Consider the following 14,617-nt stretch of genomic DNA (forward strand, 5'->3'; position numbering starts at 1 on the left):
AAGGCATCCCCTTCCCTTCTTAGTTTGGAATCCGATTCCTGGTGCCTTGTCTGCACCTGGACCAGTTTGAAGGGTGCAAACACACCCAGCTGAGTACCTACTGCACGTCCTCACAACGTGACAGGCATCTTCAGGCTGATAAGTCCTAGACTGAAAGGTTTCTATTTTTTTTAGCATTGGCAAATTGCTGTCAGCAGCCCTCAAAAGGCACCTCAAGGATCTGGATCTCAAGGGGATGGTGCTGCCCCTCACGTGGGGCGCTGAGTCAAGCCGTGGCACAGCATCAACCCTCCTGCACGCTGACAGGGGCAGCCCCCCCAGCACACGTATTTCCAGAACTGCTCTTCCAAGGCACCTGCCTAGCCAAGGACCCTGCCCTGTCTTGCAGAAATCAGCAGCTCCATACTTAGGAACACAGCACCAAACTTTGTCTGGATCATGCATAAATCCAGATAAATCCTGGCTTAAATGGAGGCCAGACCCAGGGAATTATTTAACCATTCTACAAAAAGCCTAACTAGAAAGACTCTGGGGATGAAAACACGTGAGACCTCATAATTTATATATGTACTAACATCCCACTGGTGAAATTAAAATGCAAAATAGTATCTCTAAACAAAATTGTGAAGCTCTGTCCCTTGAGATAATTAAAAATTAAATGGGCAAAGCATATACCGGAGGATCTGTGCTTATCCTTATAGGACTCTGGGCTAGATCGTAGGTATTCTTGCTCTCTCACAACTACAATGCCGAGCTCCAAGAAAGGGTTTGTCTGTGCAACACAGCAAAGCTCCGCAATAATTACCCATTGTGCTACGTGATGAGCCATCCTTTTGGTTCTTCAGTAACCCGTGCACCTGGACTTTAACTAAAAGCAAATAATATGCACAGAAAACATTTTTATGTAAGAGGAGGTGAACATCACTAAAAATCAGAGAGCTTTTGTATGGCATGCCAAACTGCTGAAGCGAAAAAATGTCTTCAGTGAAAGGGCTCAGATGTGAGCATGTTTCAGTGCACAGCTCCAGGAAAAACTCTGATAATAAATGTGAGCTTGTTATCGTTGCTTTTCAGTGGGAAGTAAAGCCGGAAGCAGGGTCGTGCTGGCTAATTGAGGCTTACATTTTCATTCAAGCACTGCATTTTAATTATAAACTGGTGACACAAGTGTCACTTAGTCCTTACCCTATTTTAAGTGTGCATACATATAAAAAATATTTTCAGTTATTAATTTATTCTTGTGATCATATTCATTATCCTACATTATGTCTACCAGGCACGTGTCTAATGACATGTTTGATACACGCTAATTCTTACGCCTCTCCTAATACAGGGCTTACACGCAGATTTTAGGCTGAGTACAGTGCCAGTTGGCCACCAAAACAGGTGCACATCAATGCTATAAAATCAGCATTAGGAACTGTGTACCCATATTCTGGCCAGCTGCAGCCACTTGCTCAGCCGTCCCAGGGCAGAGCACTCATGCCAGGAAAAGGGATAACCTGTGGGAGTAGCTGCATCCAGCGCCGACGCCTGGAGATGCCGACAGCGAGGTCCTGGCTGCCCAGGTCTGGCGCGGATCCTGAACCACTTGCCCCTCGCCCCGCTCCTGCGTGCGAGCGCTCCTCTGATCCGGCAAAGTCCAGCGTGTTGGCTCTTTGTGCAGCCAAAGCCCCGGGTAAGACTTAGAATTCAGGTGGAAAATTTCTGGCCTGTTTTTCCTTCTCTATGGGGTTTTGCTGCTGCATCCAAAGACTGTCTCCAGCTAGAACACTGCCATTTATATACAGGAATTAAAATAAAATGAGGAAAAAGTCACTGGGAATTTGCTGCTGAGAGACACACAGTCATTAAAAATCAGACCAGGAGTACAAGTAAAAACAAGGGAATATCCCTAGAAAGCAAGTTATGAGGGTAAACCTCCTTCAAAGACATTGGATGGAATGGGATAGCCAGGTTTTTCCCCTCTTAATTTGCCAGCAAACTATAAAGAGGATTCTATTTTAATAAGCGCTAGCGTAGTGGGACATTGCAAATGAATTGTTCAAATGGCTATAATTAGAAGTGATACTGTGAACACAGCCCTAGCATTATTCCTAAATACTACATGTTTTATTTCAGGTCTTGCATCTTTAAGGATCCCAAAGCATCTCCAAAACCGCCTGCACTTGCCAGCGCTAAAGGCAAGGGCAAGAGTACAGCAAAATGTGCAGAGCGAAGGAGAAATGCTTACCAACCTCCAAAGCAAACCTTCAGTCTACTGAGGAGAATCACAAGAATCTTTAATCTCATGATTAGCAGGTAGTGGCATAGTCCTGGATAAATATTTTTGGAAACACCTAAGTAACGTACAAAATGAAATCCTGTTGACTCCCAGTGCAACAGAAGCTTCAAAGACAAACCTTCACTGGAAATGCAGTTAAGAGTTCACAAGCCACAGTCTTTGAAAAGACTGCTCATCATCTCGGAGCATCTTTTGTCGACAGACAAAGACGTGTTTTCGCAGTGGGCAGAGCTGGGGGGACGCGGCCCAGCTCTGATCCAAACGCAGGGTGGGCAGATCCAAGCAGCGCGAAGCCTGAGCCAAGAAACTCAGCCTCTTGCCAGGTCTGTTGGCTTGGGTTCAGCGCCTGCATAAATGTAGAGGGGCTTTTGGACTGGGGCCGTCTGCGTCCTACCGGTCTGTCTGGAAGAGGTTGGTCTGTCTGCAAAGAGCACGCCGGCGAACCCAAAATTGCTGTACTGGCAAATCACTGGCGCCCCGCTGCCTGCCGGCAGGAGGAGGAGGGTATGCACCCCGCTGGCTACGGTAAGCAGCTCTGGGTTTAAGAAGCCACTTCCAAACTGTTACTTAGCTCCCTGATTTATTAATTGATCATATTTTTGTCATATCTAGGATAGCTCTGCTCGATACGGATGTTTTCCAAGTTTCCCTAAGAAATCCCGATTGAAATAGTTAATAAAGTTGCTGAGCTCTGGTTGTACAGAATAAACCGCAGGCAGCCGGCTGTACGCCAGGGGACAGGGCAGGACCAGGGGGTGTCACATTTGGGGCGAAATAAATGAAGAGTCTGGAGCTCTCCCTCTGCAACCCACACTGGAAACCGAGTTCCTGAAGTCTGGGCAGTTCACCATTGCCAAGAAATAACCTGCCCACCAGCCGCAGAGGCGTATCTGCAGAATAACAATCTATTTTGGGCTATTACTCCACTGGCTCAAGTAACAGAGCTCTGCTCAGTCAATCTGAGGGCTTCGACCATGGTCATGATCCACGTGGGTAAAAATGTGATGCGACATAATGCAACTTGCTGTTTCATCACTTTGCTAAAAACAGACGTAACACACAAAGAAACTAACTCTAGCTAATTTTGCATTAAAATGTATGTAAGTATGTAAACCAGCATTGCTATAGTTTACCTGAGTTTAGAAGAGCCACTGGATGAAGATGATTCAAGCCCACTATTGCCATTAGTGAGTCATACACAAAGGAATATTACTAACTTTCATATCTGGCTACCTTCGAAAACTCAGTCTAAATAGTCACAAGGTCTTCCAGCATTAAGAATTTGCTATTTCTTTTGCTTGCGGGCAGCTGGATGCTGAAGGCTGAGCTTTAGAAAAAAAAAAACCAATGGCACGGCAATTCTTATAACAAAATTATCCAGCGTCTTGCTAATAGCCATCACTGATATTCAGCGAGCCATGAGATAGGTACGCACAGCCCTAAGATAGGTATATGCAATAAGTTGTATTTTAGATTTGATTATATTTAGGCAATATACCTCTGGCAAGATCCTATTTCAAGCCATAATTGCGACATGTCATGCTTCCTTTTTAATGCCTCGCAGCAACAATAGATAAACTGTGCCTCTGGGATGCAAGTAAGACACAATAACAATCCTAACACTATTGAATGCTATATATTTGGACAGGAGAAAATACTCAGTCATCCATATTCTACACAAAATTGCATTATTTAAAATGTATAAACGGGAGAAAACTGATCTGAAACCTCTGGCAGAGAATTGGCAGTGACTTAAAAACGGTTATTAACAAACTTGTAAAAAAACACCTGGCAGCCAAACCAGGGTGGTAATTCCTTGCTGAGCTGGGTGACTCTCCCACTCGAAGAGGGGACGCCTGTCGCTTCTTTATATCTTTGAAATCTTTGGCATTATCAAGCTAACAGGACTGGCTAAGTGAGAAGCATTCAAAGGGCATAACCAAGTGGCACAATTCCAAAATAGCAATTAAAAGGCGGAATGCTTGAAAGAGAACAATAAAAGAGGTTAATTCGTATCAGGGCCTGGCAATCTGCAGAGGAAATTCTGTAATCCCATAATGCGCTCTCCCTTCATCCCTCTCTCCGAACCATGACCACGTTTATAATCTAGCATTCCTTCACATACCACATTTGACATGAAATCCCTAAACTCCATTGAAGAAGAACTTACAGCACCATTTGTAAAGTAAGCAAGAGCCTGGATAAACACACGGGAAACAAAGTAAAAAAGGTGGAGACAAGAGAACCCAAACCTCCTGCCTTTTGACAAGGACATGACGACACATTTTTCATCGGCAGGAAGGCACAGAGATGCTCAAGAGTTAAGAAGAGAAATTAAAAATCCTAAATTTCTACTTGGGGCAGTATCTACCAGTTTTCTAAAGACAGACTCTCACACCATCATTGAAAAGGTGCCTTTTTAGCCGAAGGAAAGTTACCTTTCAGTAAAGAGAGGCAAAGAGAGAATGAGAACAAAGAATTTAAGATGACACGATGCCAGAAGGAGAAGGAGAAAAGAGGGGCCGGACTATCTGCCAGGCTAAATCAAGAACTGCTTCAACGCTTTCACTGCATTTGACCCACAGCATGCAACAACTGGCAAAAATGCCCCCAGATTTGAAGGGAAATCTAGCTAAAGTCTGTCTCGGCTGGGCTATCCATCCTGCAGGCAGCTTGCCCTGAGGCTTGCTATTTTGAGATTTTAGAGAGGCCACTTATCATTAATATTACAATAAATCCCAATGCAGAGAAAGTCACCATCTCAAACGTTGCTGTGGTGCCCAGCACCTCTGTGTACCCCTCAAAATAACCAAAACAACCACTCCGAAAGGAAAAATACAATCCGAAGCCCAGAAAAGAGCGACCTCCTACTCCAGAATTTTGAAGGTAAAATGAACTGATGTACTTTGGGAGCAAAGGCAGATAACTAAAGGGAACAACTCTCTGGGAACAGGGGAGAGAGGACAAAAGATATTGTAATTTAGCTGAACGAAGTATGTGGAAGAAGCGAGAGGCTTTAGGGCCAGGCAGAAAATGTCGAGAAGCCCTGCACAGCGCTGGAGCTGCCTACTGAACACATCCTTTTGTTCTGAAGTCATAAATGTGTATCAGCCTCTCAGACATATGGGCAGTTGTGCATTTATCCTGTTTATTTTACTACTCCTGTGCATCCTGCCTTGCCATCTGTTGGTAAGAATTTGGATGCTGAACCATAAGTCTGCGACATAATAAATACCAGTAAACAGAAATCGAAAATGAAGATAAGCACGAAGTAATGTTTGGAAGCAGGACCAATTTTTCAGTTTGGTAGTATGATTTATTTCCTGAGATGAGTCTTGGCTCAGAAAAGAAGGACCAGCAGGAAAGGGTCCAATTGAAGGGGCAGATCTATGATCCCTTCTCTTTATCGGCTTCTTATTGGCATCATTCCACTGCCTTCCTAGAAAGCAGTTAAATTTACGTAGGTGGAGAATCAGACTTAATCCTGTCCCTCAAGGAAGACATGCTTAAACACAAAATATTGCATGTATAAAACATAAGTTGCAAGCAAAATGCTTCAAACCCAGTTAAAGCAGCGTTCCTGCACCTTCTCTGAGCTATGGGACACCCTACGGCCGTGTCCCAGTTTCTCCACATCTCTTCCCTTTTGTTATCAGTATGAGGGAAGCGCAGCCACCCCTCCAGGCCAGGGGCAGAAGGTAACCGGCCCCGAATCGGGCAGGACACCCAGCCAAGCCGAGACCCACAAGCCCTTACGTTCTCCTCCTCCCTCACCATTCCCGGTTTGGGGAGACAGAAATCACTGCTCAGGTCTTCGACACACCAACCACACAGACACCAACCACGTATCTGGGTGCCGAGAGGCATTAACAGCAGACTTCAAACGACACTCGGTACCTACGTACTCCTACCTCCTCAAAAGAATTAAAAATGAGATGACAGCACTAGCCTCCGCTCCTAATATTTTTCCTTTTTTCCCCTCTCTGTTTCTGTGCAGCTGCACAAGGCTGCAGGACGGAGAGAGCACACAGATGCCCCTTCTCCCCCAGCTTTTTAAGGACTTCACCTATCTTGCAGCTGGCAAGACCCTGACCACAGCTGCGGGGTGGACAGTGTGACCTGGGCACAAGTAAGGCAGGGTGACCAGCGGGTGGGACAGCACGCACTGCAGAAACGACCACTGCGCTGAAATCTTACGGGAACCCAAACCCATGTTGTTAGATTTGCCTGTTTTACCGGTTTCCAGCCATGTGGGTTAGTAGAGCTGCCAGAAGGCAGGGCAAGCCCTGACGAGGTGCAATGGCTACAAGCTTCTGCCAGTATCTAAAAAGAGTGATACAAGCCCATGGCAGAAGGTCAGTTGAAGGTAATGGCTGCTGGAAGAAGCTCAAAACCTCCATTATATTACATTAAAAAGGTCCCCACGAACCCCAAAATAACTTACTATGCCTCTGAGAGATACTACCACAAATGCCATCTGTCAACCACCTACAATATGCAGCATAATTCTACACAGAATAAAAAAGTAACTACAGCACAACACAGACGCCAGTATCCTATTTGTATAACCCAGTGCTTCCTTGACTCTTCACAAAACATTTCTGAAACCTAGGTAAGATTAACATTCTCCACATTACATCTTGCACAGATGAAGAAGCTTTACAGCTGGATTACAAATGTGCTTTCATCGGTTTGCAGCCTTCAGGGAGTATTGCTAATGTACAGAAAGTCTTTGGGTTCTAAGTTTTGCATTGGGATATGTGACATGCTGAGAGCCAACAAGAAAAAGCCAAAACCTTCATGTAGCCTGATAGCTCCCTACTGGCTATATAGTAGATCGAGTTCAAGAAAGCAAATTAATTTGTTAAAGCAACGTATATTCAGTCAATTAGCTTTAGATGCCTGTTTCATAGAGCATCTCAGGAAGAATAGATGTTTTGTTACATCGATACGGTCATTTGAGAACCTCAGTTACAGATGTTCAAAGACGTGCACGTAGGAGATCCCTGCTTTTTTGAGAATAGATAATGCCTTAACCCATCTTCTGCTGACAGTTCCTCCAGCACAAAAATTTCTCAGCATTTTAAAATGTGTTATACTATGGACAATAATTCAAAGAGACTGAACTCTGTATCCCGAAAGATCGCTCCGAATTCAGAAACTGTCTCTTGCAAATGGAATGCTCTTGAAAAAAATCAGCCTAAAAAGGCTGTCAAAAATCACTCCATCAGCTGCTACCAAAACTACGCTGCTTCGAACACTGTTGCAAAGGTGATGTTGGAGCTCTAAGAATTGCTTTTAAAAACGCCTGCAGCATAGCTCTTTCTCAACAGCACGTGTTTTACCAAGGAAACCAAGATGCTACGAGCAGGATGTATGGAAAGAAAGAATGAAAATGTGGGCTGAGTCTCAGAAAAGTCCTTCTTCAATGCATTTACATTGGCTTTGAAGGATTCACAGACAAAAGTTCACTCTTCAGGACCTATAACGCACATACAAAATGCATATATCTTGTTCTAGAAACAGGCTACAGCACAGAGTAAGTTTCTTGTAGCAGAGACACCCATGTGTGCGTTCTCCATTCGCAGCTACCTTCTTCCATAGTGTGCATGTAAGTGTAAAGTGTAAAGACTGAGAAGATCAACCACCTCTTAATGTGCCTGTGGATATAACCTCCAAGGCAGGCCATGGCTGATACTAAAGTCCTATAACATTTGCTCTTCAACAAACACAACTTTGGCAATAGCATTTGAATATAAAGCCTGCACTGTATTTAGTTTACTACAAATAGTGCTGGTGCTAGGACTTCATAGCTTTGCTTTGAGAATACTAAAGAATATCCATTCTTCTTGGATTAGCCATGAATTTGCAGTATTGATGGAGAGCAGCCTGCCTTTATTTGCTTGCCTCAAACATTTGTATAAGCATTTTTATTTTGTTTTCAAGAGTATCCATGGAAGCAGTGCATGCGCGTGCCACAGTTCCCATGTTTGTGCGCATTCATCCAAGCTGGAAGACTTGCGAATAATTGTGCAAATGTGCATTTGTGCAAGTTTTCAAGTAATAAATGATTTACTTGATCCTTCCTCCCAATTGTAAATGTTCCAACCGCCCAGTCAGGAAGGACACGTGGTTCCTCGGGAATTAAATAACCAATTGCAGCACTTGAAAAGTAAATGGCAAACAGGGAATACTAAAAGCAGTAGACATAATGGGTTCAAAGAGATTCTTATTCTGAAGTGTTTAATAAAATACTCTTTGAATAAATTTAAATTACAAGTACATTACTTGATTTCATATCTTGATGTCACAGAGCCTGCAGAGCTCTCTATTGTGAGCTGTCCTATTAACTTCAGCACGATTGTTCACCAAGATAAGCAGTTTCAGTGGATAAAGTGGTGTTTTTAAAATCTTTTTTTTTTTTTTTTTCCCTAGGCACATATTATAACAGCAGATCCTCCTTGTGAGTAAGACTGCGTAAGGCTTACATAGTTGTGCTGTACATTTATCATAGGTATAGGGGATGCTGGAAAACTATGGTGGTTCCATCTCTCTTTCTCGGGTTAGCTTGGCCATGAAATTATTATGCCTAAGACACAGCATGTGCTATGTTCGCAAGACTCTGCTCTGCACCAGCTTGACGGAGACCCACAGCTTGTGACAACTCCCCTAACTCGAGTGTGGACATGGGGCATAACAGCAGCCACGTGAAATGGGGACGATTTGCTCTTATTAATAATGTGTGGGTTGGGGTGCAGGCATGAGGTGTGGGTGGCTGCACGGGGGCTTCATTGGAAGCTTCGTACTCCAGTGACAGTTTAACTTGAGCTGTCAAAACGGCAGTAATTGTAGATGCCGTGGCCCCAGAAAACCAAAGCCCAGCTTTGCCAGGGACCCTCACGGCCATTTCACCGCAGAGCCTCAGCTGAACAGCACCCACTTCTGCTACATGCACATTCATACCAAGAATTATTTTAAACAGTTTTTTAACTAAGGCAATTACCTTGGATATAAGTTTTAAAAATACACACAGAAATACTGCTATTATTTAAAATTCACTCAATGAGCCTCCTACCTCCACCTTTGACAAACACGCTAAAAGAACAAAATTAGGATTATACAGGCAAGAGTTTGACTGATGTATCATTAATGCTACTTCTTGAGTGACTAAGCTCCATAGTAGTATCGACTACTAGTACTGAAGCATGATTTCATCCCCAAGACAACTGCAGCTCCAAAAAACAATAATATGCTGGATCCCTAAACTGTATCACTCCAGTTATCACCACAATGCTAATTTGTTGTAAAATATGTTGTCTCAAAGAAGAAAAACAGGAAACCATTGAGCAACACCTAATAATTTCATTAGGAGGTTATTCTTTTCCATTCTATTTCAATAATTTTGTTTGAAATCTTAGAACTGGGGGTACTAAACAGGTGCTTCTTCAAAATCCATTGTACAGGTTGTTTTATGGATATAGTTGAGAAACATTTTAATGGAAAATTTCAGCCAACCTGAAATTTACTCAATGAAATGCTTTATTCATGTCAAAAGCAACTGGAGAAGCTGTTTAAGGTATTTTCAGCTTTTGTACATTTGCGTTTTAGATTTGTCTTTTTGAGATAAGAGGGAAATGGTGCTTAAGGCCATTAAAATAAATTAAGTAGGTTTTTATAATTATTACTCCAAAACACAAAAAGAGTTCTGAAAATAGGTTTGAAGCCAGACCATTTAATCACATATGAAAATCTAGAACTGAAATTATTTTCTTGCTATGCATCTCCTCTGAGTTGCAACTATTATGTTGATTTTACTAAAAGACCCATCCACTCTGAACGAGCGATGCTCTGTAACAATCAAGGGGGTGTTGTTTTAAATCAGCTTCTAGAAATGGTTTTATTATTTTATGAAACAAAGGAGCCTTTCCATGTGGAAATCAAAGTCCCACGATATGGTTTAAAACATAAAATCTATAGACACATTAAATTATTCATCTTACAAAGACAGAACATACTGAAAATGTAGGAGAGAATGAAGTCTCTGTTCCTCATATCTGTGAACAGATGACAGCTTTCTCAAATTGTCCACTCTTAGCACACATTTGACAACTTTAAAATCTGTAACTTTGTAATTCGATTATGAGCATCTGAATTTTGAGCAGAACAGCTCAACTACCGTCGGAGAGATGGAGCTCCTGAAACGCTTTTTTGTGCCCTGAACTGATGAGGATTCCAGGCTCACTTGCACACAGCTGCTGGGTGCGATTTTTCAGCAAATACCCTTGCACATACCATGTGCACCAGCTCACCGGGCAGTTGCAGTGCTGCCCATCGCTCAGGGCTCCAACGACTACTCCTTTTTTAAATGAAGTTCTGACTTAAACCCAGCTGAAACCAAGGCAAACGTTCCACCAGTTTCAAAGCTGCACATTTCTATGAATGAGATTCCTGGAAGCCCATACAGAAATCCTGACTTTGGGAAACTCGGGGGTTTCTCCTGGAGACAACAGGCCTGGTCTAGCAGATCTAGCAGAGCAAGCTCAGCAACTCCCGCAAGATACAAACAAACTTATTTTCCGTGGAAGACGGAGACTGAAGACACCAGAACAAGCTCAGTGAAGATCAGAAGATTCGGCTGAAGTGGAGGATACTCAGCATCTCTCAAGCAAACTCCAGAGCTCTCACACCTAAGCCCTCATTTTCCAGGTGTCATAAAAGCCCAAACAGACAGATTTCCTTTAGGAGTCATAAAGCCAAGCATTATTATTACCCGTAAACCTTCACATTTCAGTAATTCTTTCTCTCGTTACCGTCCAAAAATACTTCCTTCTCCTACAGCTATTCTATGTATGCATACTATTGCTAGGTAGCTGATATTTTAAGAGAAAAACCACATTACGCTGTAGCCTGAAATCGTTAGCGAAAGGAGAAGATGAGAACAGCCACGAGGACGAGGTGCTTCTACCATGGCACAGCCTTTTCTGGGGAGAAGCACCGCTCTGAACACAGCTGTGGACTGAGCCACGGCTGGGCTGGGCTGAGCCGGGTGGCAGTTAGAATAAACCATAACACCAGGTTTGCAAAGTTCACGCGTGCTAAGTTGTGCTGATGGAACTAGGTGCACTGCAGCGTGGGGCCAAGTGCATCACGGCGGGGGGGGGGGGGGGGGGGGGGTGGGGAGAAAGACTCCGGCGTCCCCTCCCCGCCCCGAGGCACAAAGCGGCTGGGCAGGGGTCCCCGGCATTCCTCCGCGCTCTCCTTGCACCCAGCATCACTGGGCTCGGGGAGGGGGTGAGGGCCTCCCCGTGGCCCTGGACCCCTGGTGCCCACCCGCGGCGCGGGCCCTTCCCTAGGGATGCGCCGCGCTCCCACGCCACGCGCGGCGGGCAGATGTTCCCCAGCTGGGCTTCCCGAGCTGCTGCGCCAAACCCCGGCACACCCGCGTGTTTCTTTGTCCCGGGAGCTCCCGCCGCGCCGTCCCTGCAACTCCGTGTCCGAGGGAGCCACACGCTCGGCCCCTGCGGGGAGCGGGGTGTCCCCCCGCCGCCCACCCCTGCCGCCACCACACGGCTCATTGGCTTTGTCCCCGTCACCCAGCCTGGCCCTGGGGGTGCGTTCGGCAGCCCCCGGCCCGCACCGAAGCACCTGCCCAGCACCAGGACGCTTTGAACCGGTTCCAGGTGCCTCTGTCCGAGCAGAGACGGGAGCTCGGGTCCCCGCTGTCCCGCCCCACAGCCGCGGCGGAGCCCCGAGGCCAAAGCCCCGCGGGGTCCCGGCCCCAGCCCTGCGCGCCCCAAAGCCCCCCAGCGCCCCGCACCCGTCGGGAGCTCCCCAAAGCCCTGAAGCCCCCGGGGCGGGAGGGGGGGGGGGCGGCGGAGCGAGGTCGCTCCCCCGGGCAGAGCTCCGCATCCCGCCGCTCGGTTCCCATGGCAATCTCGGAGATGCCGGTTGCCAGGGTAACGCCATCCTCCTCCTCGGCCGTGTCCGAGGCAGCGGCGCGGCTCCGGCTCCGGCTGGGCTCTGCCCGGCGGACCCGGGCGCGCAGCCGCCGCCCCCCCCCGCCCCCGCCGCCCGGCCCGGCGCAGCACCCCGGTACCTTCGAGGCAGCAGATCCTCCAGAGCCCCGAGTGCGTGAGATCGCCCCGCGCCCGCCGCGGCGGCCCCTGCGCCTCGTCCGCCGTGATGTTGGTGCCGTTGCAGATGTGGGCGCTGGAGTAGAGCCAGTAGTCGGTGCCGATGGCGATGGCCATGAGGCTGAAGGCGGCGAAGGCGCCCACCGTGGTCAGCAGCATCTGGACGCCACGGTCACACCACACCATGGTGCTTCATAGTCCCCGCACGGGCGCGGGGGGCCGCACGACACCGCCCGGCAGCCGCCGCCGCCGCCCGCGGGAGGCAGCCGAGTCACGGGGCGGGGGGCGGAGGCGGTGGCGGGGCCGCGGCGGGGGGGGCGGGGGGGGCGGGGGGCTGCTCGCCGCTCGCCGCCGCCGCGGGGCCGGGCTCCGCCGCCAGCCGCGCCCCGCCCCGGCCGCCGGAGGGAGGGGCCACCCGGCCGCGGACCCTGGCGGGGCTGAGCCGCCCGGACCCCCGGCCCGCCGCCCCGCCGGTGCTGAGCCGCCCGGACCCCGGCCGCGGAGCCCAGTGGGGCTGAGCCGCCCCGGCCCGCTGGGCAGAGCCCGGCCGCGGAGCCCCAGCACCGCCGTGTTCCTCGGCTGCCGGTGGGCGCCGTGAAGCGGCAGCTGGACGGGGGATGAAGGTGTGAGCGGGTGCGATCGCGGCCAAGAGCTGTCCGGGGATGCGGAGGGGGTTGCCCCCCTCATGGGTGCGAAGCTCCGCACCCTCGGTGCTGCCCCTGGGGTGGGCTGTGCCCCCCCTCCTGCTGCTGCACAGGAACCACCGTAGCAATGGTGCCAAACCCTGCGGGGCCCCGGTGGTGGGATGCCAGGGGGATCCCCCTCATTGTCCGAGAGCTGTGGCAGAGAAACTGGGGGTTTAGCCCCGATTCCCTCCGTCCACCTTGCTCTGCCATTACTTACACCAGGAGGTTGTGGGCAGGTGTTTTGAGTTGCTGGTTTTCTCCTGTTTGGAAGGGGATGGGGAGAATCCAGCACCTGAAAGTATTTTCCCTTGGGAAAACCAAGGGGAGAAATACCCACACCATTTTTTATCGTGTTAGCCTGCCTTCCACCCCTGACTCTCAGCCCTGCGAGTTGACAAGTCCTGCCTCCACCTCATCCCGGTGACAAGGCAGATGAATGGGAAGCCTTCCCGATCAGCTAATGCGTTTGTGCGGAGGGAGCGTGGCAGCACACCAGTTTTATGTATATGAATTAGGGAGTGGGAGGACAAGAGCTACAAACCTCGAGAAATACAGCGCTCTTCCCAAGCTGTGCGTGGATGGCTGCAGGTGCTTGTGTGACTCCGCTGCTCGGCATACCAACGCAGAGACGCTTTTCAGCTGCTCGTCCTTTTCATAAAAACTGGGAAAGCAAAAAGCAGATAGGAATTAAAAGCTGGTCTTTATTTCACAGAGAACTTGGCAAATTGCTCAGCCATGAAGCCTATAAGCATAGCAGAGCTCCAAAGTTAGGGTGCTTGGTCTAAGCATGTAAATTACGCTTTTCTTTTCAGCCGTAGTTTGCAGGTCTATCAGTGCCTTTGCAAAATCACCTTCTAAAATGAATGTCTCCATTAGGGATGGAAGAATGAAGTCAGGTAAACTCAAAAGCAGAGCAAAGCCTCGTTCAGAAAAACTGGATCGAGCATTTAAGTTTAATGAGGTTCAACAAACTTCTCATTTAAAATATATGTTTGTACCTCTGGGCTTTGGGGGTTTGCACAGAATGGGAAAATGAGATACTGAAACAGCAGGAGGGAAGCTATTTCCATAGCTTTTTAAACCAATCGAGCCTTAATTAATATTATTTATTTGTATTAGCCTATTGCCCGAGAGAGCTGCTTCTGGCTGGCGCTCTCCGCAGTGAGGAGCAGGGGAAGGGCTGGGTGGGCTGTAACCGGGGCAGGGATCCTGCTCGGCACAGAAACAGCCTCCTCAGTGCTCCCAGGCCAGCCAGGAGACAGGATGAACGGTGCTTGGTCTGAGGGGTTCTCAGCACCCTCCACCAGCTGAGAGGGAGCACACAGCTGCAGGGTTCTCCATGGGCTCACAGCCACCAGCCCTGTGGCCACCCTCCCAACACCATCCTGTCCATTGTGCAAGGTAACAGCCCGTTAACAAAATTCGTAATAAAACCTCTTACTCCTTTTCCTCCCTCTGCATTTTGGCAAAGAAAATGTCTATTTCTGTTTCTGCCACCCTGTGAGAAATAACTC

The 14,617-nt window shown here is 48.0% G+C and overlaps 1 protein-coding gene across 1 annotated transcript in view; it reads right to left on the minus strand.

The window, feature by feature from the left end:
* CACNG4 (calcium voltage-gated channel auxiliary subunit gamma 4) overlaps nucleotides 1–12,699 on the minus strand; it is a 43,530-nt gene extending 30,831 nt beyond the window's left edge. The window contains exon 1 of the mRNA XM_055700909.1: nucleotides 12,381–12,699. Coding sequence (XP_055556884.1) covers nucleotides 12,381–12,603 — 223 coding nt within the window. The 5' untranslated portion in view covers nucleotides 12,604–12,699. The remainder of the gene's footprint in view (nucleotides 1–12,380) is intronic.
* Nucleotides 12,700–14,617: the final 1,918 nt, after the last annotated feature.

Source organism: Falco cherrug, chromosome 1, assembly GCF_023634085.1.
Source record: "Falco cherrug isolate bFalChe1 chromosome 1, bFalChe1.pri, whole genome shotgun sequence".
NCBI lineage: Eukaryota > Metazoa > Chordata > Aves > Falconiformes > Falconidae > Falco > Falco cherrug.